Here is a 23,748-nt window from a genome sequence, read left to right on the forward strand (position 1 = left end):
CGCGGCGGAGGGGCGGGGCTCGCATGGCTAATAAGGACAGGGCGGGGCGATCCTGGCCAATGACAGCGCAGCATGCAAATGAAGGAACGGGCTCAGGGGGCGGGGAAGGGCGCTCCGCCCACTGCCGCGGCGCAGCCAGTGAGGAGAACGGCGAGGGGCGGGGCGTGTGTGCGCAGCCAATGAGAGGGAAGGAAGGGGCGGGGTTTGCGGAGGGGATGCTCTCGCGAGGTGTGGGAGTCTCGCGGGTTCTCGCGAGAGTTCAGGCGGGCGGAGGGGGCGGCCGCGGCGGCGGCGGCGGGATGGGAGCGCCGAGGGGAGGCCGCGCCCGGCCCCGGGAACCGGCCCCGTGTGGCGGGGGACGGGGAGGGGGTGTCCGGCCCCGGGGGGCTCCGGACCCGCCCCTTCCGGGCCCCCCTCCCTTAGCAACCGCAGCCCCTTAGCAACGCCCCCCCGCGGGGTGCCCCGCCTCCCCGTGACGTCATCTGCCCCCCCTCACCCCGGGGGGAGGCCTGGTGCTGGGGTGACTTCATGACGGCGGGGGGAGCACCAGGGGGTGGGGGGGCACTTGGAGCTCTGAGGGGCACCAGGGACTCGGGGGGGCACTGGGATTTTGGGGGCACGAGTGGGTGTGGGGGACCTCTGGGGGGCAGCTTGGGCTGTGGGGCAGCTTGAGGGGCTCTGTGGTGGCTCGGGGGGGACCTGAGGGTCTGGGGTCTCTCTGGGGGCAAGGAGTGGCTTGGGGGAGCATCCAGGGGTCAACGGGGGAACGTGGGGATTTGGAGGGGCTTGGGGGGCTTCTGGAGCGGGGGGAGCACGGGGATTTGGGGGCATTTGGGGATCTGGGCTGGTTAGGGGGAAATTGGGGGTTGTTTGGGGGAGACAAAGGGCTGTCTGGCTGTTTGGGGGACACACGGGGGAGCAGGCACCACATGCAATTGCGGGGGGGGGGCCTGTGGGAGAATCTTCTCACCCCCTCTTTCCCGCCTCCCCCAGATGCCCCGTCACTGCTCTGCTGCCGGCTGTTGCACCCGCGACACTCGGGAGACCCGCAACCGAGGCATCTCCTTCCACCGGTGGGTGCCCCCACACCCCCTCGGGGGGGTGGACCCCCCATTGGCCTCTTCATTGCCCCCCCAAAGTGCTCTGGCCAAGGGGGCTCTCCCTGTTTCTGCTTTGTGATGAGTTTTTTTGGGTAGTTTTTCACTTCTTTCATGCTTCATTTGCTCCCCCCCCCAGCAATGGTTTAGCCCAGATGTGCCCCCTCCCCCTCAGCAATGGGCTGTCCCGTGTGTGTTTCCCCCGCCTTTAGCAATGGGCTGTCCCAGGTGTGTTCCCCCCCCCCCGCCTTTAGCAATGGGCTGTCCCAGGTGTGTGCCCCCCCGCCTTTAGCAATGGGCTGTCCCAGGTGTGTGCCCCCCTGCCTTTAGCAATGGGCTGTCCCAGGTGTGTGCCCCCCCTGCCTTTAGCAATGGGCTGTCCCAGGTGTGTGCCCCCCCTGCCTTTAGCAATGGGCTGTCCCAGGTGTGTCGTGTCCCCCCGCCTTTAGCAATGGGCTGTCCCAGGTGTGTCGTGTCCCCCCGCCTTTAGCAATGGGCTGTCCCAGGTGTGTTGTGTCCCCCGCCTTTAGCAATGGGCTGTCCCAGGTGTGTGTGTGTGTGTGTGTGTGTGTCCCCGCCTTTAGCAATGGGCTGTCCCAGGTGTGTTCCCCCCCCACCTTTAGCAATGGGCTGTCCCAGGTGTGTGTGTGTCCCCTGCCTTTAGCAATGGGCTGTCCCAGGTGTGTTCCCCCCGCCTTTAGCAATGGGCTGTCCCAGGTGTGTTCCCCCCCGCCTTTAGCAATGGGCTGTCCCAGGTGTGTTCCCCTCCCCGCCTTTAGCAATGGGCTGTCCCAGCTGTGTTCCCCTCCCCGCCTTTAGCAATGGGCTGTCCCAGGTGTGTTCCCCCCCGCCTTTAGCAATGGTTTGGCCTAGCTGTGCTCTCCCCCGCCCTTTGCAATGGGTTGTCCCAGGTGTGGGCCCCCGCCCTTAACAATGGTTTGCACCAGGTGTCGTGTCACCCCCTCCTCCTCCCCATTTTAGGAATGGTTTAGCCCCATCCCCTTTAACTGGGCCTCCCCGGGCCGTTCCATTTGCAGGTGCATGGGGGGGCCACTCCTCCAACCTTGCAGAAAACGGGCTTTGGGGGGGATTTGAGGCCGCCACCTCGCTGCTGACTTGTGTGTCGTGTCCCCCCGTGTCCCCCCCAGGCTGCCCAAGAAGGACAACCCGCGGCGGGCGCTGTGGCTGGAGAACAGCCGGCGGCGGGATGCGAGCGGGGAGGGCCGCTGGGACCCGGCCTCCAAGTACATCTACTTCTGCTCCCAGCACTTTGAGAAGAGCTGCTTCGAGATAGTCGGCTTCAGGTAGCTAATGAGGCTAACGAGGCGCTTAATGAGGTGTCCCCCTCCCCTTCCCCTGCAGAGAATGGGTCAGCCTAATTAACACCTCCCCCCCCCCCCCCCCGCCTTTAGTATAAAATGGAGTTCTCCAGAGTGGGGCTTGTCATGGTCTGTCCATCCCCCCCATGAGTGGAAATGGTTTGCTCCGAACGCCCCCCCGCCTCAGTTTCCCAGCTGGGGTCTCTCCCCGCCCCAGGTGCTGCTGGGGGGTCCCCGGGACTTTGGATCACCCCTGAAGTCCCCCAAAAGTCTTGGCTTTTGGGGGGACACCCCCCGCCCCAGTGCTTTTTCAGGGCCCACAAACCTTCTCCTAGAGCTTTGGGGCACCCCAGGGACACCCCATCCCACCCCCCCAAGGTTTTTGGGGGCACCCCAAGGACCGGGGGGTTATGGAGCACCCTGGGATACCCCCAAGGGCTTTTGGAAGACCCCCCTCCTGTTTCCCCTCAGGGCTTTAGGGCACCCAAGAGACCTTGCAGGCTGTGGATCCCCCTAAGGAACCCCCCCAAGGCATTTTGGGGAACCCCTCCCCCGAAGGCTTTTGAGGTTCCCCAAAGTCTTCCCTAGAGCTTGGGGGCACCCCAGGACTTTTGGGGATCCCCTAGGGCTGCAGAGCACCCCGAGGACTCTGCAACCTTTGGGGCCTCCATGGGTTTTGGGACACCCCGAGGACACTGACAGCCATGGGGCACCCTGGGGATCCCCCCCAAGGCCTTTGGGGTCCCCCCAGGTGCCCCATGCTACCCACTGACCCCCCCTTTTTCCCTACCCTGCCCCCCCCCCCCAGTGGCTACCACCGTCTCAAGGAAGGGGCCGTGCCCACCGTCTTCGAGTCGGCCTCCCCAAACCCCCCGGGCCACCAAGCCGAAGCCCCCCGTGCCGGAGAGTGACACCCCAAAGCCCCCTCGGGCCACCAGGAGGTGGAGGTGAGTCCCAGGGGGTGGGCGGCGGGTGGGGGGTGACATAGGACGCCGCTGGGTCTCCCCCCAATTTAATTTCCTCTTTCCCTGTGTAGGCGGGACCCCACCCCTTCCCCACCGGACCCCCCTTCACCGCTGACGTCTCCTGCTTCCCCCGGGAAGGCGAAGACCCCGGTGCCCCCCCCGCCGGTGACCACGGGGGTGGCCCAGCCCTACCCGGCCCCTCGGGTGCCCGGGGTCCCCTCCCGGACAGCCTTTTGGTGGCCACAGGGGACGAGGAAGCCACGGCCACCCCGGCTCTCCCCGAGGGTGACCCCCCGGCACCCTCCCGCCCCGTCTCTCCCTCCCTGTACATGCTGCGGCTGCCGCCGCCGGCCGGGGCGTACATCCAGAGCGAGCACAGCTACCAGGTGGGCAGCGCCCTGCTCTGGAAACGCCGCGCCGAGGCCGCCCTCGACGCCCTCGACAAAGCCCAACGGCAGCTCCAAGCCTGCAAACGTCGAGAGCAGCGGTTGCGGCTCCGCGTGGGTGAGCTGCAACGGGAACGCCGGGTCCCCCTCGAGGTTCGCCGGCCCCCCAAGGAACCCCCAGCGCGGATGGTGGAGCTGCAGTTGCTCGGTGATGGCGGCGAGTGAAGGCTTCCCGGCAGACACCCGGCTCTTCTCCTCCTCTTCCCTGTCCCGGTGCCGCTGGGAAGGTTTGTAAATAAAAATTTTGCCTTTTCTATGAAAAATCGAGGGGGCCGGCTCACGTCTGGGAGAAGGGAGAGCCGGGACAGCACCCCCAAGCTGGTTCTGCTCACCGATCCGGCAGAAAGCGGCTGCAGAGAGAAATAAGCTCCTTTTCTGTAGGTTAAACCGGCTCAGCGGGTGCTGGGGAAGGGCAGGAAGAAGCTGATGCTGTCGTGGGGGTTTGGTGTGCGTCGTGTGGGTCTGAGATGTCTGGGGGAGCCCAGGCTGCCTTTCCGAGCCGGTTTAGGTCAGTGATCGGGCAGAAAATTGAGTCAGGGAGAAATAAATTGAGTTTTGTTCCAGACTGATGAGCTAAAGGGGCTCAAAGAGCCCTGGGTGGGAAACGAGAGTTTTGGGGCCTGATACATCTCCAGAGTTGGCCCCACAGGCAAGGAAGAGGCCAGCGCTGAGGAAATGTTCCCTTCCCGGCAGCGGGGAGGATTTTGGGCACCATCTGCCCCCTCCAGAAGGGAAAGGGAGCGGGTCAGTCCCCAGAAAACGGCCCTCATCAACCCAGCGCCCACCTGGACCCAAATAATTGGAATGAAGGCTTTAATTTCCGCAACCGGCATGGCATGAAGGCACTGGGGCGGGATAGCGAGCGCCGAGACCAGCCCGTCACCCTTGTTGCGCTCAGACACCGTTAAAAACTCCCCGAAGGAAGCGAAAACCGCCTGATTAGCCCCAAATTGGCCTTGCTAATTGCCCCGAGGTAATTATCGCCCCAGGCCATCAGGGAGACCCCGGCGTGGCGTGGTTCCTTCTACAGGTTGAGCTTCATGTCCAGGATGGCGGCGTAGATGTCGGGGTTTAGAGGCACGTAGGATTTCTTCTTGTCATCGCGGAAGAAGAGGGGGTCTTTGATGACATTGGGGTCAAAGCCTTCTTTGACAAGGTTGCCTTTGCACTGCTTGAAGGTCCCCGTGATCTCCAGGGTGTCCTGTGGAGATGGACGGTGTCATCAGAAATGGGGCAGGGGGGGTGATGGACGGTGTTACCAGCGTGGGGTGACTGGCACCGTGATCAGAAATGGGGGGACCTCAACGCTGTCATCGGCAACGTGAGGGACCAACGCCGTCATCAGCGCGGGGGGATTCAGGTGCCATCATTGGAAATGGTGACCCCCTGCGTCATCGGCACAGGGGCGCAGATGGTGTCATCGGAATTGGGGGGGACCTGGACGGTGTCACTGGCACAAGGTGACCACCCGTTGGCGCAGGGTGACAAAAGGAGGGACCTTGACGCCATCGTCGGAAAGGTGGATTGACACCGTCATCAGCACAGGGTGACCCTGATGTCATTGATATTGGGTGACTGTCACCGTCTCCAGAAATGGATGGACAGTGCCATCAACAACAGGGTGACCCTGGCACCGTCATCGGAAGCTAGGGGGGGACGCCGACACAGTCATTGGAAGTGGGCGCTGGCGCCCGCGCTGCCGAATCGCCCTTCGTCCAAAGGACTAATTTGGCAAGAGGACTAAAAAAACCGACCCGTCCCCCAGAAGCCACCCTGACGCGTGGGTGAAGCTGGGACCGCTGACCTGGATCCGCACGAAGCGGGGGGCGGCGTAGCCGGGCAGCGTGTCCCCGGTGAAGGCGTAGAGGTTCTCGCCCTCGAAGCTCGCCCCGGCCTTCAGGCGGATGGCTGCCATGCCGCACCTTCCCTCGCACCCTGCAAAGAACGCCGGAAGGTTAGTTTGGGCAACCGAGTCTCATTTTATTCTTTTTGGTGGCCAATTGGACCATTATGGGGACCTGTTGCGTGCCCAAAGCAACGTTGGACACTTATTTTGGGTGGATGTGTCCCACTTGAGCCTTCTTGGAGGTTGCTGGGACCATGACGGGGGCACATCATGCACCCAAAACAACAGACACACTTACATTGGGCAACTGAGTCCCCTTTTACTCTTCCTGGTGGCCACACGGACCATCATGGAGACATGTCAGTTGCCCAAAACACCACCAGATGCTGCTTTTGGGCAAACGAGTCCCATTTTACTTTTCTTGGTGGCTACTTGGACCATTGCAGGGGCATGTTGCATGCCCAGAACAATGCTGGACACCTGGTTTGGGAAATCAAGTTCCCCTTTAACCTTCCTGGTGGCCACTCAGACCTTTACAGGAGCCCATTGTGTGCCAAAGCCATGCCAGAAACTTATTTGGGGTCAGTAAGTCCTACTTTAGCCGCCTTGGTGGTCAGCTGGACCATTATCTGGCCATGTTACTTGCCACAGACACCACTAGATGCTGCTTTTGGGCAACCCAGTCCTGTTCTACTCTTCTTGGTGGCTGTTTGGACCATTGTGGCAGTAATCATGAGCCCAAAACAATACTGGACTCTTTGTTTTGGGTCAATGAGTCCTGAAGTGGTCAGGCAGTTGGACTAGATGATCATTGTAGGTCCCTTCCATTCTATTCTACTTTAGGCTTCTCAATGACCACTCAGACCATTTGGGGACACATCACGTGGCTGAAACATCACCAGATTCTTATTTTGGTCCAACTCATCCACGCACCACCCAGTACTCACCCGGCACGGACACTCCATAGACGTTGACCTCCTGGATGAAGTTCACCATGGCAAGAGTGGCCTCCACCTCTGTCGTGGCCACGTTCTCGCCTTTCCAACTAGGGAAGAGAAGGGCTGAAGCTGTGAGGGAGGATTTGGGCTGGCAGGTGACATTGCCCACGCAGACGTGGGTGTGAGAGCATCAGAGTTACCGGAAAGTGTCTCCCACACGGTCCTGGAAGTAGACGAATCTTTCCTGGTCAATCATAAGGAGGTCACCGCTGTTGAAGAAGCTGTCACCTTTGACAAAGACATCCCTCAAGACCTTCCTCTCTGTCTTCTGGGAATCGCCCGTGTAGCCATGGAAAGGGGTGTTCTTGGTGATTTTGATGACTAGCAGGCCCGTCTCACCTTCGGGGAGGGAAAGGAGGGTTGGAGGCCGGTCAGCAACTGCCTCAGTGCTGGGGAATGTCACCTCCATGCCCTACTGGGTGCTCAGGGATGATGGTCCTGTTTCTTTGAGGGGTTTCTGGTGGCTTCCCACCCCCAAGATGATGGTGATAAGGATGAAGAGGTGGCTTTGATGCGTCTCAACCCTCTGTCTACCCCACTTTTCTCCCAAAAAGGCCCTCGTAAGGCTCATCTCTTCTTACCGGGGCGGACTCGGATGCAGAGACCTCGTTCATCACGTACGGGTTCGTCCTCCTCCACGTTGTACTTGATCAGCTCAAACGGAGCAAAACTCTGGAGGGCAGAAGAGGGACAAAGAGAGAAACTGGTGGGTGGAAGAGAACGCGGGGATTTAAAAGAGCGAGAAGACTTTCCTTCCAGTGCCAGGTCCGATCCTCCGTTACTCGCTCACTACAACCCACAGAAACACACCCCGCCCTGCCCCAAATCCCACCGTCCTGGGTAGCCACTTGTTTTTCATCCGAGCTAATCGCCCTTTATATTTAAATAAGATTTAATCTAATAGATTCAACCACTGACCAAACTCATCGTGATATCTTTCAAATCAAAGACCCGTAGGAGAATGCTGCAACTGTGGGAAAAGGTTGGAGAAAACCTTATTTTTGCAGCTTTTGCTCAACACATGGGTGGTTGGGGACTGAGAAGTGACAGCCAAGTGGCCTTTCTCGGGGCTATAGAGATGTCCAGGTCACCATGGACACTCCGGAACTAGACTTTGAGTCAACGCTGTTGAGTCAATGTTGGCCAACCAGGTGGAGGGGACTCCTTTTGGATGTGAAGAGGGGATCTTGGAGATCCTGCTTTTGTATCAGCCCAACCTGATGGCCAGCGTTGGCTTCCCCAGGGAGGTCCCCGTTTGCGCCACCACAAAGAGGGTATCCTGGAGACCCCCGCTCTTGGCATCAACCCAACTTGAGGTGCAGTATTGGTCTCCCCAAGGCAGTGTTTGCTCCCCCCACCATCGTCATCACCGATGGCTCACCTTGAGGAACACGTTGGCTCTGCCCACGGCCCCGATCTTGCCGGTGTAGTTGATGAAGCCGGCGTTGCCCTCGGTGGCCCCATAAAACTCCCAGATGGAGATGGGCCCGAAGCGCTGGAGGAACTCCTTCCACACCTCTGCCCGTAGGCCGTTGCCCAAAGCCAAGCGCACCCCATGCTCCCGGTCATTGGCGCGCTGCAGGGTGACAGAGGGAGGGACCGTCTCGGTGCGCGCCGCGCGGCATCGCCCTCTCCCCCGCCCCGGGGTGGGTTTCAGGCTGGTGGGACCTTACCTTGGGTGCGTTGCAGAGGTAACGCATGAGCTCACCCACGTACTGGATGACGGAGACGTTGTAGCGGCGGCAGTCATCCCAGAACTGGGAGGCGGAGAACTTGGTCCGTAGGACGCAGGTGGCTCCTGGGGGGACACGACGGGGTGATGGTCACCCCTCTCCTGTTCCTCTCTTTTTTTTCCCTTTTCTCCATCCATCCATGAGTATCTGTCCTGTCCGTTCACCCCACGGTCACCCGTTAGCTACAACCCTTCTCCTTTTCTGTCTTCTTTTCAGCCCACTCTTTCCTTTTCCATCCCTACACGTCTTGTCATCTGTCCGTCCATCTCGCCATCCATCCCCCCACTAATCCATTTATCGCTAGAGAGATCTTTCTCCTCTCTCTTCTTTCCTTTTCTTCTCTCCATCTTCACGTTTTTCCATCATCCTTTAGTCCATCTCCAGAAAAAGTCTCTCCATCCCTATATATATAAAAAAATCTCTATCCAATCCATCCATCCATTTCCATAGCACGTCCATCTGTCCATCTCCTTGAAACATCCCTCTCCATAAAACATTTGTCCGTCCGTCCAGCTCCATAAAACATCCTTCTCCATAAAACATCTGTCCGTCCATCTAAAATGTCCGTCCATCTGTTTAGCCCTCCTTCACCCATCGATGGACACAACTCCCTCTCTCCCTTCTTCCTCTTCCCTCTCCCCACACATTTCTCCATCCATCCATCTCCAACACCGCTCTCTGCCTGTCCTTGCCTGCACCCCCTCCCTATGGTGGTCGGGCCACGTGGGGTACGTACCGACCTCGAAGCACCCTCCCACCCCGACGAGCAGCCCAGCCGAGTGGTAGAGCGGCAGCGTTGTGTAGACGACGTCATCAGGCCGCAGGCCACAGAGCCGACCCAGGTTGGCCACCATCATCAGCTTCATCTCTGTGATCACCGCTGCCTTGGGCAGTCCTGGGGGGGGAGCAGAGGGTGGGAAATGTCCTGCTTGGAGGTGGTCGTGTGGGATGGGGGATGAGGGGTGGGATGGGAGGGCAAAACTCTTCCCTCAGGGTGGTGGGTCTCCATCCCTAGAGGTCTCCAGACCTTGCTGGGAGGAGCCATGAGGAACCTCATCCAGATGCACCCGTGTTGGTTGGGGTGGGATCTGGTTTGGGTTGAGGGTTGGATGAGGGAGGTCCCACCCCACCCTGTCCCAGCGAGGACAGACCCAGGAACATGGTGGGTCTCCATCCCTGGAGATACCCAACCCTCGCATGGACACAGCCAGGAGGAACCTGGCCCGGGTGTCCCCACGATGGTCGGGGTTGGAGAAAGACCTCCCGAAGACCCCTCCAACCTCCCCAATATCACCTGCACCACCTTGCCCACACAACCCACGGGGGACCAACCTCCTTTGGCTCCTCACCCATCGCACCCAAACCCTCCCAGTCGCCGTTCTCCAAGGAGCAGACCCTCCTGCCTTTGGGGTTTGTGTCCCCACAGCCTCACCGGTGGTGCCGGAGGTGTAGATGTACATGGCCTTGGAGTTGGCGGTGATGTCGGCACGGTGGTGGGCTGGCAGGGGCTCATCAGAGGCCTCCTCGATGGCGGGCAGCAGGGCCTCGACGCCCGGCGTGGGCGACGTGAAGCTCAGGTAGAAGACACGGATGCCGTCGTGCTGCAGGGCTGGCAGCACCTCCTCCACGGCGGCCTGGAGCTCTGCGGGGAGAGGGGGGGACGCGGTGGGGGTCCCCAGATGGATGAGCATCCAAGAGGGGAACCCAAAGGGTCAGGGATGGGCACCTGATGTACCCCCAGATGGGCACCCCAATCCCGTGGGCACCCCAGGCATCAGGGCTGGGTGCCCCGAAGATCCCAGATGGGCCCCCCCAATGCACCCCTTGATCGGGTAGGGACCTCATCCATCCCGAACGGGCACCCAAAGGACCCCCAGGTGGGCACTGGGTGCACCCCAACAGGGACCTCAATCGGGTGGGCGTCCTGGATGGGTGCTCCAAGGATCCCAGACAGGGCTGGCACCCGGAGTACCCCATACAGGAGCCCGAGGATCCCAGCTGGGCACTCGAAGCCCCCCAAAAGAGTTCCCCAATCACCCGGGCACCCCATACACCCCCGAGGGGCACCCTGAGCCCCCCAAAGGGGTGTCCTGACCAGACAGCCCCCATGGGCATCCCAAACAGGCACCCCAAGGATCCCAACCGGGCACTCGAAGCCCCCCAAAAGGGCTCCCCGATCACCCCAGAGAGGCACCTGGAGCATCCCCTAAGGGTGCCGCGATCCGATGGGTGCCCCCAGGGGCACCCTGAGCCCCCCCCGGACGGGCACCCCGAGGGTCCCAGGGGGTCCAGCCGCCTCCTGCCCTGATTTTTTATTTTTTATTTTTTTCCTATCTCCTTCCCCCGAAAACGTGACGCAAAAAAAGAAAGGACCTTTACCCCGGGAAAGGGCTGGTGATGATTAACCCGTGGCCTTGACACGGCCAGCGCACCCCGACACGCTCACCGGGGCGTTGCACACGCGTGTGCGAAGGGCCGCACAAGCAGCCGTGCCCACGTCAGGCGAGGGGGGGGAGGGCGCAAATAGAGCCCCATCGTGACCGACCTCTCGCACGCTCAGGGAGAAGGGCCCCACCGTGCCTCGCACCCACACGCGTGCCGCAGGCGTGTGTGCAAGAGCACGTATGGGCGCTGACACGCGTGTAAATGCATGCAAAGACACTGACACGTGTGCAAATGCACGCGTAGAAACCAACACACATGGAAATGCATGTATGCGCACCGACACGTGTGCAGAGACATGCGCAGGCAGTGACACGTGTGCAAATGCATGCGTTGACCCTGCCATACATGCCAATGCATGTATAGACGCTGATACATATGCCAGCACGTATATGGATGCTGACACACATGGAAATCCGTGCATGGACACTGACATGTGCAGACACACATGCAGCTACTGACACATGTGTAAACATGTGCACAGACACTGACACGCATGCAAATCCATGTACAGACGCTGCCATGCCTGCAGACCCATGGACAGACACTGACACGTGTGCAAATCCGTGCACAGGCACTGACACACGTGCAGACACATGCCCAGGCACCGATACACATGTAAATCCATGGACAGACACTGACACACGTGCAGACACATGCTCAGGCACCGACACACGTGTAAATCCATGGACGGACACTGACACACGTGCAGACGCATGCCCAGGCACTGACACCCATGTAAATCCATGTACAGACACTGATACCCATGCAAATCCATGCACAGGCACTGACATGCGTGCAGACACATGTACAGGCACTGACACATGTGCAGACACATGTACAGACACTGACACGTGCACAAATCCATGCACAGGCACTGACACGTGTGCAGACACATGTACAGGCACTGACACCCGTGCAAATCCATGCACAGGCACTGACACGCGTGCAGACAGATGTATAGACACTGACACGTGTGCAAATCCATGTACAGACACTGACACGCATGCAGACAAATGTACAGACACTGACAGATGTGCAGACACATGTGCAGACACTGACATGCATGCAGACACATGTACAGAGACTGATACCCATGCAAATCCATGCACAGGCACTGACACGCGTGCAGACACATGTACAGGCACTGACACGCGTGCAGACACACGCACGGGCACTGACAAGCGCTGCCACCGACACCCACGCAAACACACGCGCAAGCATTGACACGCACAGCACCGCCTCACGCCAGCAATCCCACACCTGCGGGGGGGCGGGGGGGGGAAGACGCAAGGAGCAGCGGGAGAGGAGGGGAACCACCCCGACGCCTGGGTCCTCTCAGCACCCCAAATTCCTGCCCCACCCCTGGCTGGGAGCCACTCACCCGGACTGGCGAGGACGAGGGTGGCCCGGGCGGCGGCGAGCGCGTGCCGCAGCGCCCGACCCCGCACGTTGCAGTTGAGACAAGCCATGAGGCAGCCCAGCTTGGCCAACGCCAACCAGGTCCAGACGTAGGTGGGTTCGTTGGGGAGGAAGACGGCGACGGTCTGAGCCGGCTGCAGCCCCAAGCGCCGGGAGAAGACCCAGGCAGCTCGGTTGCTTCGCCGTTCCACATCCTCGTAGGTGTAAACCTCATCCTGGAAGCGGAGCAGGGGCCAGCGGGGCCGGAGGCGAGCGTGCTCCTGGAAGACATCGAGGAGGGTGATGGGAGGACGGCGGCTCAAACGCCACCGGCAGCGGACCGATGACCGCACCAGGTTGGCGAAGGCCACCAGGTCAACCCAGAAGAAGGGAACCAGGCGAGCGGCCGCCGCCGGCACCAGCAGCAGCAGCAAGACCAGCCCGGCCACCACCGCCGTGATGGCCCCCGGCACCGGCATGGTCACGGGGGTGCCGGTCACCAGCGGCACCCGCTGGGTGCTGTTGGCCAAGGTCCGCCCCAAGTGCACCTTGCCCTGGCTACCGGCGCCTGGTGGGGCTTTGCCGTGTTTGCCGGCGTTGCCGTGATCAGGGTGGTTTATTTTCTTTTCTTCCTTTTTTTTTTTTTCCCTTCTACCTTTTCTTTTCCCTGCGGTCAGAGCCCCGCCCCGGGGTGTGGAGTGGCACCGCCGCAGCGACTCGCACTGATTATCTCCCCAGCCGGCCGGCCGCCCGTCCCTCCTGCCTCTGTCCCTCCGTCTGTCCCTCCAGTCGGCAGAGGAAGGGTGCTTGTCCGTCTGTCCGTCCTGGTGCCGTTCGGATCCGTCAGGCCGCTCGCCGATGCTGGATGGTTGCCATCCAGCCAGGCTTTGCCGGCACCCGCTCGTCTGCCTGCGCCCAACCGAGCCGATCCGTATGGAAACATTAGCTGTCCCTCAGCATGTCCCTCTGTCTGTCCGTCTGCCACCCGTCTGTCCACCTACCCACCTAGCTGTTCATCTACCTACCTCATCTATCTACCATGCCTACTATCCATCCATCCATCCATCCATCCATCCAACCGTTCAGCCGCCCCTCCGTCTATCTAACCACCCATCCATCCATCCGTCTGTCCGTCCAGCCAACCGTCCCTCCATCCATCCCTCCATCCACCCGCTCTTGGCTTTGGGTCATGGGTTGGGGTCTACACGGAGGCATCTCTGTGAGCAGAGCCTGCTTGATCAGGCGCTTGACGCTGCATGGAGAACGCAGGCATGCCTGGGTCCCCCGTGGGACCGGTGGAGGTGGCCGTGCAGCCCCCCCATGTCTCCATCCAACCCCAACATCTCCATCCACCCCCCCATGTCTCCATCCGACCTGTGTCTCCATCCAACCTGTGTCTCCATCCAACCTGTGTCTCCATCCAACGCCAACGTCTCCATTCAATCTACAACATCTCCATCCAACCCCCCATGTTTCCATCCAAACCCAGTGTCTCCATCCAACCCCAACATCTCCATCCAGCCCCCCGGCATCTCCAGCTGGCCCCAAACATCTCCAACATCTCTGACTGACCCCAAACATCTCCAACATCTCCAACTGACCCCAAACATCTCCAACATCTTCAGCTGACCCCAAACATCTCCAACATCTCTACTGACCCCAAACATCTCCAACTGACCCCAAACATCGCCAACATCTCCAGCTGACCCCAAACATCTCCAACATCTCCAACTGACCCCAAACATCACCAACATCTCCAGCTGACCCCAAACATCTCCAACATCTCCAACTGACTCCAAACATCTCCAACTGACCCCAAACATCGCCAACATCTCCAACTGACCCCAAACATCTCCAACATCTCCAACTGACCCCAAGCATCTCCAGCTGACCCCAAACATCTCCAACATCTCCAACTGACCCCAAACATCTCCAACATCTCCAGCTGACCCCAAACATCTCCAGCATTTCTCCTTCCATTGTAAAAAACAGGAAATCACCCTATCTGGCGGTTCCTTTATTGGTGCTCCCATGTAGAAACCCCACCCCAACAAAATTTGCTCACTCCCCCCCCCTTTTCTTGGAACCCGGCCATGTCCTCGGCCCTTTCCAAGCAGGACCCGCCCAACGCCGAAGCATTTTGCCCACCCCACGCCCCTTCTCCCGTGCAAACGGTTGTAGTAGTCGTCACTTCAGCATTAGTATCAAGGCTTGTTGAAGCCTCAGGCCGCAAGAACTTTCACCCAGCTCCACCGACCGTGCGCTGAACTTTTACTTGGCTGCGTGAAGGAAGGAGCCGAAACCGGGGCAAAGCAGAAAGATGAGGAGGCTTCAACCTTAGCAGAAGCTGCAACCGTAGAGGTAAGAGAAGAATCGGCCTGGCTAGAGAAGAAAGGGCCCGGTGAAGAATGGGAAGACCCCAGACCCAAATACTGCTGTTGGTCCGAACCGTCTCCTGAGGGGAGGGGAATTTAAATCGTACGGGTATAATTACCCAGGGATTTCTTTGTTCTGGGTCCCTCTCCAGAGGCACCCAGCTCGAGCTGTTTTCACCGCTTTACCAATCAATAAATTCATCTGGCGTACGTCGTATCGGAGACTCGGCTTCCGGAAACCTCGGGTCGAGCCAGAGGGGAGAGGAAGCGCCCGAGAGCGAGTGCGCGCGTGAGCGAGGAGTCGAAAAGGGGCACCCGTCAGCTCCGTGGGGCTGCCGCTGCGAAGGGACGCGGGTCCGAGCAGTTCAAGTCTCGGGCGGTGAGTGCGCGACTCCGCAAATGGTGTGCGAGTGCTCGGGCAGCGGCTTCGCCTTTAACACGGCCGCACAAACAGGGCTGGTTTGTTTTTTGGGTTTTTTTTTCCCCCTATTCACCGGCAGAAAAAACAAAGTTTGCCGTTTAAATCCCCAACCTGGATGTGAGCACCTGGCAAGCTGCTTCTTGACAGGATAATTAATCCTTCTGCTAATTTAAAAAAAAAAAAGAATCAAACAGGTTGAGCGCAGCCTCACCGCTGTTGTCACTCACCTTTGCCTCCGATTTGCAACCCTGGGTGTTCACGGGCTATAAAATTATCATGGGGATGGAACGGGTTTTTGGCAGCTGCTGGAAAACTCAGGGTGAAACATGCCGGGCATCGCCCTTTGCTCCAGAAGGTTTTGCAATTTTGGGGGGTTATCGGTTTATCGGGGTTGGTGTCACCGGAGTCAAAGTGCCACCACGGTGAGGGGACGTTGGCCTGGGGTGAGGCAGCGGGTCCCGTGCCCGGCCGTCCCCACCAGCGAGGTCCGACCTTGGGGATGCCCCGAAGGAGATTATTTGGGGGGGGATGACACACAGATGGTCCCCTGTCTCCATCCCGGTGCCCCCCACCCTGTCCCTGTCCCCATATTCATGTCCCCGTGCCCTGCTCTGTGTCACCAGCCTGCAAGGGACATGGGGGAGGCTGGTGGGGGGCCTGTCCCCCCCAGCCAGGGCCACCAAGCCCCTGGTTACTGTGTCCCCATCAACTCCAAGCGCCCACTGAGGATGATGGTCACCACCACTGGGGACGTGGGGCAGGAGAAGCCAGGTCCTGCCGTGGGACTGGGAGGGACTGGGAGGGACTGGGAGGGCCCCGGCTCCAGCGGGGCGGTGTCCTGGCCTCACAGCTGGAGGTACAAGAGGAGGAGAAGTGGCTGTAAAGTCCCTTTCAGTTCCCCTTGGGGACAGGATGACGAGGTCACCTCCCTTTCCAGGTGGCATTTGTGGTCCCCAAGGGGGGTGGCAGACAAAGGGGACTTCATAGGTGGTCCCTGATGGGGTGTCACATATGGAGCATCGCACATGGTGGCACACAGGGGGTGACACCCCTTGGGTGCCACACACGGGCCATGATGGGTTGTCACATGTGGTCCCCAATGGGGTGTCACACATGAGGTGTCGCACGCAGTCCCCAAACGGCGGGGAAAGTGTCACACGAGGTCCCCAATGGGGTGTCAAACATGGGACGTCACACAGGGTCCCCACTGGGGTTGTCGCACATGGGGTGTCACATGTGGTCCCCGATGGGGTGTCACATGAGATGTCACACACAGTCCCCCAAGGGGGGGGTGAAGGGATTACACAAGGTCCCCAATGAGGTGTCACAAGTGGGACGTCACACGGGGTCCCCAATGCGGTGTCACACGTGGGATGTCACCTGCGGTCCCCACAGGGGCGTCACGTTTGGGGCAACTCATGTCATACCTGGAGGGGGGTGACACACTTGGGGGCACACAGACCCCACGTCAGTGTCCCACGCGGTCCCCACATGGGATGGGACGCGGGGCAGGGACCCCCCCCGTCCCTGTCCGTGCTGTGGGGGGGACACACAGGGTGACTGCGGAGGGAGGGGGTGGCCGCAAAAGGAAGCGGAAGGTCCCACCGAGATTTGAACTCGGATCGCTGGATTCAGAGTCCAGAGTGCTAACCATTACACCATGGGACCGGCCCGCCCGGCCAGCCCCGCCGGGCCCCACACACCTCCGCGCCGCCTCCGCCGCCAAAAAAACCAAAGGAGCCGAGCCCCGGAAAGGGGCGGCGGAGCCCGGCGGGGATAAGGGGAAGGGGGAAAAAAAGAAGGTGCTTTCGCCCGAACAGGGACTTGAACCCTGGACCCTCAGATTAAAAGTCTGATGCTCTGCCGACTGAGCTATCCGGGCTCCTGGCGGCACCTCCCCGGCGCCTCCCCATGGGCTGCGCGGCGCCGCGGCTGCCAGGAAACGCCCGGCGGGGCACAAATACCCCCGAGAGCCAAGGGAAGAAGGGCCGAAAGGAAAGCTTTTTGGGGATAAACCCGCGATTTTTAAAGCTTTTCGAGGTGAAAAAGCTGCTGGGGGGGGGGGGGGGGGGAAGAGCGGGGCTGTGGGGAACAGCAACCGAGCCCCTACGGACCCGCAGCCGCAGGGCGGCAGAGGGCGGAGCTCCCTTATGTAGTGTCAGGGCGGACCTGAGTGAGAACCGCCCCCCAGTCCACCTTCTCCCGCCCCTCTCCCCTGCGGACCAATGGGAAGGCCGCCGGCTCTCAGCGTGGCCAATCAGCGTCCAGCCGCTCTTCGGTGTGCGAGCTGCGGGACTGAGTCCCCGTCGGGTCGGGAGAGCGGGATAGCTCCGCGCCCTGCATCACCGAATACACTTGTGCTGAGCTATTGATCTATAAAAAAGAGCTTTGAGAGGTAAAAAAGGCTCGCTTTATATAACCTCGATATTCACCTACAGCTTGAAGGAGCGAGCCATGCCTTTAGCTGCCCACCGCCCCCTTCCAGCCCTGCGCCGGGGCTGTCCACCCGCACGCCGCCCGCCCGGACCCCGCTCCCCGCCGCGGGGCTGCGCTGGCTCCAGCCTCCCTTTATAACCTCTGCGGGGGGCCACAATGCCGCTCGGTGATTGGCCACGCTCCGCATGGAAATGAGGCGGCTCCAAACCTCGGGCTGGGATTGGCCAGAAATCGGTGATGTTCTATTGGTTCTCCGGTGAGGAGCTTTCAAACCAATCACAAGGCGGCGTTTCGATCCCCGGCAGGATATAAAAGGCAGGGCCGCGGCGGTAGGCCCCGCAGTCCTTGCGGCGGAGCGGGCGGTGATGTCGGGCCGGGGGAAGCAGGGGGGCAAGGCCCGCGCTAAGGCTAAGTCGCGCTCGTCCCGCGCCGGCCTCCAGTTCCCCGTGGGCCGCGTCCACCGGCTACTGCGTAAGGGCAACTACGCCGAGCGGGTGGGCGCCGGCGCTCCCGTTTACCTGGCCGCCGTCATGGAGTATCTGACGGCCGAGATCCTAGAGCTGGCCGGGAACGCCGCCCGGGATAACAAGAAGACGCGGATCATCCCCCGCCACCTCCAGCTGGCCGTCCGCAACGACGAGGAGCTCAACAAGCTGCTGGGCGGCGTCACCATCGCGCAGGGCGGTGTCCTGCCCAACATCCAGGCCGTGCTGCTGCCCAAGAAGAGCGAGAGCCACAAGGCCAAGGGCAAGTGAAGGGGCTTTATTGTTTTGAAATTGAGTTTCTTCCTTCATATTTGTTTCTCCTTTTTTAAACCCAAAGGCTCTTTTCAGAGCCACCCACTGCTTCAGGAAAAGGGCTGGAGGAGCACGGTGGGGGGGGGCTGGCTCTTAATGAGCAAATTAATCATTATCCAGGTCTTAATTCTACTACAGTGGGAGTGTCTGGGCTTAAAGGGGGGGTAACCCCCCACGAGTAAAGCACAGTCACTCCAAAACTCCTTAAACAGCCCCAAAAGAAGCAGGGGAGCAACCACTAAAAAGAAAAACACTGGAAAAAGAGGCAGGCTGCAGGACTCTGATCGACACCCCCTTGAGCCAGCAGGGCTGAGCAAAAACGAGTGAAATAACACGAATTTCTACTAATAAAGTTGCTTCTGGTTGCCCTTCTGGCTTTGTCAGCGGCTCCTTGGGGCCCTTCCTGGGATGCGGCCCGTTCGGGAGCGGTGGGGGAACGTCGCTTGTCGCTATGCAAATGAAGGCTCCAGTCCGCACCCGCCCATTGGCTGCAACAGCACGCAGCGCCCCCGCGGAGCACCCTCTCCACCACGCCACTACAGCGGCTCCAAAACCTGCGCGCTGATTGGCCCACTGCTGCATTCCCTCAGCCAATGGCCGCGCGCTGTTTGGATTCCCCCACACACACACACACTCTGCAGTGCTGGAAGCGGCGGAGGGAAACCCTCGCTCCAGAGACTCGGAACATGAATATACGAAGCGATATTCATCCCACCCAAACTCAGCAAGAACGCGTCCCCGCGCATCTCTGTTCTAGATAAACGCTAAATAAAAGGTAGAAAATAGGGTGGGGGTATCAGTCCCCACCCAACTACAGCGCTGGTATTAAGTATCCGCTAACGAGGCTTTTTTACCCTCTTCAAATTCCACTTTTTTTATAAGCTGCTGCATTTGAACACCTCAAAACAGCCTCAGTTCCGCCCTGAAATCCAGACTAACAGTTAACAGGCAGCTTAACCAAAACGCTTTGAGCAATAAAACCCAAGGCAGAGCGCAACCACCCCTCAACCACATCGGTACGTATCTAAACTATAACACCCACCTATAGAAACAGACCGCGTCACTCTATATGCTGCGGGGGACCCCGCTCAGCGCCGCGCTCACCCCGCCAACAGCTTCCCCCCCCCCCCCGCACAGCCCGAGTGAGAGCTACACCCCCCCCATAGGGCTTATATAGCCCCGAGGCGGACCAGAGGGAAACCTGCACTGCACCTCCCTGCGCACCTCCCCCCCCCCGCCGTGACGTTAACGTCCGCCCGGACCAATCAGAGCGGAGCAAGGGTTTGAAGGCGAAAGCGGCCTCAGGAAGGGGTAAGCCCGTCCAGGGGTGGCTGCGGGCGTCCTGTATAGAGGAAAAAAAACCTTAACTACAGCCCGGAAAGCGCGTTTTGTTAAAAGACAGAAAAATAACCTATTTTAAAGACAGTTTTTAAAACGCCCAGGAGCTGCCCCAACCCCCCCAAGGCGATCTCCAAACCGTTACGATCCTCAAAAAGACTAGAGAAAGGGCCCCATCTCAGCAGCAATATCAGCTCTTTGGGAAGAAGGTGGGTGGCTCTGAAAAGAGCCGTTGGGTTGAGTTGAGCCGAGCCGGGTTCCTGCAGCCGGATCCAGCCGCTTTACTTGGAGCTGGTGTACTTGGTGACAGCCTTGGTGCCCTCGGAGACGGCGTGCTTGGCCAGCTCGCCGGGCAGCAGGAGCCGCACGGCCGTCTGGATCTCCCGCGAAGTGATGGTGGAGCGCTTGTTGTAGTGGGCCAGGCGCGAAGCCTCACCCGCGATGCGCTCGAAGATGTCGTTGACGAAGGAGTTCATGATGCCCATGGCCTTGGAGGAGATGCCGGTGTCGGGGTGTACCTGCTTCAGCACCTTGTACACGTAAATGGAGTAACTCTCTTTCCGGCTGCGCCGCCGCTTCTTGTCGCCCTTTTTCTGGGTCTTTGTCACCGCTTTCTTGGAGCCCTTCTTGGGGGCAGGCGCCGACTTGGCCGGTTCAGGCATCGCCTTCTCGATCCGCTCACCGCAGTCACCGCAACCGCCGCAAACACCCGCAACGGAGTGAAGCGGCGGCGCGGGCGGCGCCGCTTTTATAGCGGCATTATGCAAATGAGGGATTCAAACATCGCGCACGTCCATTGGCTGAGACAGCGCTCAGCCCGCCCCGGGAGGAGAGACGCCCCGTGCATGCAAATACTCCGGCTCCAGAACGCAGGCTCTGATTGGGCGCTATGCGTTAGTTCAGAGCAAGGGGCTCAGCCAATCAGAACACGTCGTTCGGATCCTGCCGCGCACAGTAGGGTCCGGGGGGGTGCATGGAGGGGGGAAGCCGCGCTGGTCCCTGGGCGAGCTGGGTGCCGCGCCGGAGGGGAGCGCAGCCGGCACTGGGGGACCCCATTCGCGGGGACCGGGCTCTGGGGGAGCCGCAGCGGGGCTTCCCCGGGGAAGAAGGCGATACCGGCCCCGCTCGGCCCCGCTCTCCCCTTCGCGGCGGGAGCCGCGGTTGACTCAGCCCGGGGCGGAGCCACCACTCCCCTGGATGCCCCGCCCACCCGCAGGCTGCTGCCAATCAGCGCCGAGCGCGCGAAATTCAAATCGCCCACAATGGGAGAGCGCAGCCAATGCAGCGCGCCTCTTCCGCTTCTAATTGCTATGAATCTTAATTAGGGCGGCATGCCAATTAGCACAGGGTGACCCCTCGCAAGAGTAAAGATTTTAGGCGTCACGGGGCTGTTTTGGGGTTAATCACCTTATTTTTTGGTCTCTTAAAACAGTTCTAACGGGGGCATTGGTGGTTCAGTGGTAGAATTCTCGCCTGCCACGCGGGAGGCCCGGGTTCGATTCCCGGCCAATGCAACGTTCAATTTTTCCTTTTTTCCACCTCACTTTTTTTCTTTCTTTCAACCTTTTTTCCCAACCTCCTCTTCTATCTGCAACACAGCAAGTGTCCGCGCCGCAACTTAGCTGCTCCCACCCGAAAAAAATAAAACCCACGTGGAAAAATATTTCCCGCCGTCCCTGGGTGGGCTCGAACCACCAACCTTTCGGTTAACAGCCGAACGCGCTAACCGATTGCGCCACAGAGACCCGCGGTGCCGGCCCCGCCCCGCCGCCCCTCCCGGCCCCGGGCTCCCCCCGGCTGCACACCGGCACGGGACTGGGGGGTGAAATATGGAGGGGCAGGGGGCGGAAAATTGCATGGGGGGGGGTCCTGCACCTGCAAGAGAAAAAGGGGGACCCCGGGTTGGAAAATAGTACGGTGCTCCCCCACCTGCAAAGTGTATCCCCCACCCCAAATCCCGCAAAAACTGAGGGCGGGGGGGCTTGGAAAGTTGCACGGGGGGGTGCTCCTGCACCTGCAACAGAAGGGGGGGTTGAAAATGGGGGGGGCCACGCACTCACCTGCAAGGATTTGGGGGAGTGGGCAGGTAGAAATCACAGCGAGCACGCACGCAGGGGTTACCCATCTGCGCGGAACTGCGCGGGGCCCCCCAAAACCACTCGGTGAAAAAGGAAAGGTGGAGAAGGGGACCCCTAAAAAATTAATTGCAAAAAGTAGGGGGGTCCCGGGCTGTAGGGAACCCCAAAATGGGAGGATGAACGAAAATTACAACTTGTCGACGAGGATGGGATTCGAACCCACGCGTGCAGAGCACAATGGATTAGCAGTCCATCGCCTTAACCACTCGGCCACCTCGTCCGCTCGGCGAGTTCCGCCGCCGCGCCGCCATGGGGCGCACTAGGCCGGGGGGGGGGCGTGGCAGAGGGGTGGGCGGGGCTCCGCCCGGGGAAGGCGGTGCCAAGGGCGGTGGCGGGCGCGGGGCGCGCGCAGGGGATGTAGCTCAGCGGTAGAGCGCATGCTTCGCATGTATGAGGCCCCGGGTTCAATCCCCGGCATCTCCAACAGGGGCGGAGGAGCCTCCCCCATCCCTTTTTTGGGGGCGATAAGGACCCGGCGGAGGAAGGGGGAAGCCCCTTACCCCTATTTTTTTTTTTCTCCCGCCGGGGAAACCCCGCCGCTTCCCAGCCACCCACCCCTGTGGGGCACCACAACCGGTCTCCTCCCGGGCCAGGCTGTGGGAGGGAACATTTCCAATTATGGTTTACCAGGACAAAGTAAAGAGCGCCTATCACCAGCAGCAGAGTGGCGCAGCGGAAGCGTGCTGGGCCCATAACCCAGAGGTCGATGGATCGAAACCATCCTCTGCTAGTTGCCTTTTTCCCTCTCCTTTTTTTTTCTTTAATCCTGTTCTGCATTTACCTCATGCCCTCAACGCCCCCCGCCAAGGATACCCGCGCCCTCACCAAAAATAAACGGCCTCCCCGGCCCAGTTTACTGAATTTCTCTCCCTCCTGACTATCGTGAGTGTTTTTGCACAAGCACACAACGCTCCCACAACACGCGGGTGACTGCCCCGAGATCTTCACAAGGTCGATCAGGTTTGAAGGGGTCTCCAGAGGATCCCAGCCCAACCTCTGCTCGCAGCAAGGAGAGTTAGATCAAGAAGGATTGCTCAGCGCTTCAGCCTGAGGAAGGTACGACGGTGGAGAGCCCACACCCCCCCTGCGCTGCGCTCCCCCAGCGCGACCGCGCTCCCGCTTGCTCGGTGGGTGCTTAACAGGAGCTCAGCGTTGGAATGAGGAAGCCGCTCCATACAGCAACGCTATACCCGGGGTGATCAGACCTCTAGATAGAAAAATTAGGCTCTAAAAGGCCACCGGGACCAGTCCGGCTGCTCCGTCCCGGGACCGCGCTGAGCCCCGGGCGGGGGCTCATAGCTTGGCGCCAAACCCGTCGGTTTAAACTCCAAAGCCGCCGTCTGATTGGTGGGTGAGAGGAGCGGCGCGATTGGTCGGTGAGCGAAGGGGAGGTGGTGGTAGGCGGGGCGGCAGCGCGCCGCTTGCAGTTCTCCCTCAGGTCCGCTCGCTCACGCCCTATATAAACCCCCGCGCAGGCGCCGCTGCGCTCGGTCCGCGGCGGGGTGAGTAGGGCGCTGGGCTGTGGTGGGGTGTGGGACGCGGCCGGTGCTCGCAGCCCCATCCCCCTTCGCAGGCCCACCCGCTCGTGCCAACCGCACTAAGAAGGTCTATTTATCGTGAATTTAACGATATTCTATAATATTTCATGGCTTCTGTGACCAATCCTCGGGTAGGGGGAGCTTGGCGAGGTTGTGTGTAGTGACTCACCTATACAGGTGAGCGGGTTCGGCCTTCCCGGCCAGACCCTCCCGTGAGCGGGTTGGAGATAAAATGACTGAAAAATGGGCTTTTTGAAAAGAAAAATTAAAGCGACCTCCCCGTCGGGGAATCGAACCCCGGTCTCCCGCGTGACAGGCGGGGATACTCACCACTATACTAACGAGGATGCGGCTGGGAGGGGTTGCCCGGCCGCCGGTCCCTAAACCCACCCGCCGGGCCCCGGCTCGGTTCGGCCTGTTCCCCCCCCGTTCCCCTCCCCACCGCCACGGAGGGCGGG

At 60.3% G+C, this 23,748-nt stretch overlaps 4 protein-coding genes and 8 non-coding genes across 12 annotated transcripts; 5 read left to right on the forward strand and 7 right to left on the reverse strand.

Annotated features, from left to right (window-relative positions):
- The first annotated feature begins 244 nt into the window (after positions 1-244).
- On the forward strand, positions 245-4,090 carry LOC140644610 (THAP domain-containing protein 7-like). Its single transcript, XM_072847631.1, is given in 7 exon segments — positions 245-311; positions 992-1,073; positions 2,246-2,401; positions 3,225-3,290; positions 3,292-3,363; positions 3,453-3,475; positions 3,478-4,090. Coding segments are annotated over 6 exon segments (912 nt in total). The 5' UTR covers positions 245-311; positions 992-993; the 3' UTR covers positions 3,993-4,090.
- A 539-nt stretch (positions 4,091-4,629) lies between these two features.
- Positions 4,630-12,887, reverse strand: SLC27A5 (solute carrier family 27 member 5). Its single transcript, XM_072847617.1, has 10 exons — positions 12,231-12,887; positions 9,837-10,046; positions 9,141-9,299; positions 8,345-8,469; positions 8,053-8,247; positions 7,253-7,343; positions 6,812-7,010; positions 6,621-6,718; positions 5,632-5,762; positions 4,630-5,028 (listed from the first exon to the last, which is right to left on the reverse strand). Exons 1-10 carry the CDS (start codon positions 12,724-12,726, stop codon positions 4,852-4,854), a joined length of 1,881 nt encoding a protein of 626 aa, XP_072703718.1. The 5' UTR covers positions 12,727-12,887; the 3' UTR covers positions 4,630-4,851.
- Positions 12,888-16,639: 3,752 nt separating this feature from the next.
- Positions 16,640-16,711, reverse strand: TRNAQ-CUG (transfer RNA glutamine (anticodon CUG)). The gene has a single exon. It is a non-coding gene; the product is annotated as a tRNA-Gln (tRNA).
- A 141-nt stretch (positions 16,712-16,852) lies between these two features.
- On the reverse strand, positions 16,853-16,925 carry TRNAK-UUU (transfer RNA lysine (anticodon UUU)). The gene has a single exon. It is a non-coding gene; the product is annotated as a tRNA-Lys (tRNA).
- Positions 16,926-17,831: 906 nt separating this feature from the next.
- On the forward strand, positions 17,832-19,390 carry LOC140644616 (histone H2A-IV-like). Its single transcript, XM_072847636.1, has 2 exons — positions 17,832-18,226; positions 18,661-19,390. The coding sequence occupies exons 1-2, from the start codon at positions 17,845-17,847 to the stop codon at positions 18,735-18,737; spliced, it is 459 nt and encodes a 152-aa protein (XP_072703737.1). The 5' UTR covers positions 17,832-17,844; the 3' UTR covers positions 18,738-19,390.
- A 128-nt stretch (positions 19,391-19,518) lies between these two features.
- On the reverse strand, positions 19,519-20,345 carry LOC140644617 (histone H2B 5). The gene has a single exon (XM_072847637.1). It carries the CDS (start codon positions 20,274-20,276, stop codon positions 19,896-19,898), a length of 381 nt encoding a protein of 126 aa, XP_072703738.1. The 5' UTR covers positions 20,277-20,345; the 3' UTR covers positions 19,519-19,895.
- A 712-nt stretch (positions 20,346-21,057) lies between these two features.
- On the forward strand, positions 21,058-21,128 carry TRNAG-GCC (transfer RNA glycine (anticodon GCC)). The gene has a single exon. It is a non-coding gene; the product is annotated as a tRNA-Gly (tRNA).
- Positions 21,129-21,285: 157 nt separating this feature from the next.
- TRNAN-GUU (transfer RNA asparagine (anticodon GUU)) lies at positions 21,286-21,359 on the reverse strand. Its single transcript has one exon. It is a non-coding gene; the product is annotated as a tRNA-Asn (tRNA).
- A 531-nt stretch (positions 21,360-21,890) lies between these two features.
- On the reverse strand, positions 21,891-21,972 carry TRNAS-GCU (transfer RNA serine (anticodon GCU)). Its single transcript has one exon. It is a non-coding gene; the product is annotated as a tRNA-Ser (tRNA).
- Positions 21,973-22,103: 131 nt separating this feature from the next.
- On the forward strand, positions 22,104-22,175 carry TRNAA-CGC (transfer RNA alanine (anticodon CGC)). The gene has a single exon. It is a non-coding gene; the product is annotated as a tRNA-Ala (tRNA).
- Positions 22,176-22,410: 235 nt separating this feature from the next.
- TRNAM-CAU (transfer RNA methionine (anticodon CAU)) lies at positions 22,411-22,482 on the forward strand. Its single transcript has one exon. It is a non-coding gene; the product is annotated as a tRNA-Met (tRNA).
- A 1,083-nt stretch (positions 22,483-23,565) lies between these two features.
- On the reverse strand, positions 23,566-23,637 carry TRNAD-GUC (transfer RNA aspartic acid (anticodon GUC)). The gene has a single exon. It is a non-coding gene; the product is annotated as a tRNA-Asp (tRNA).
- Between the last annotated feature and the right edge of the window lie 111 nt (positions 23,638-23,748).

The sequence above is a fragment of the Ciconia boyciana genome, chromosome 28, assembly GCF_034638445.1.
Source record: "Ciconia boyciana chromosome 28, ASM3463844v1, whole genome shotgun sequence".
NCBI lineage: Eukaryota > Metazoa > Chordata > Aves > Ciconiiformes > Ciconiidae > Ciconia > Ciconia boyciana.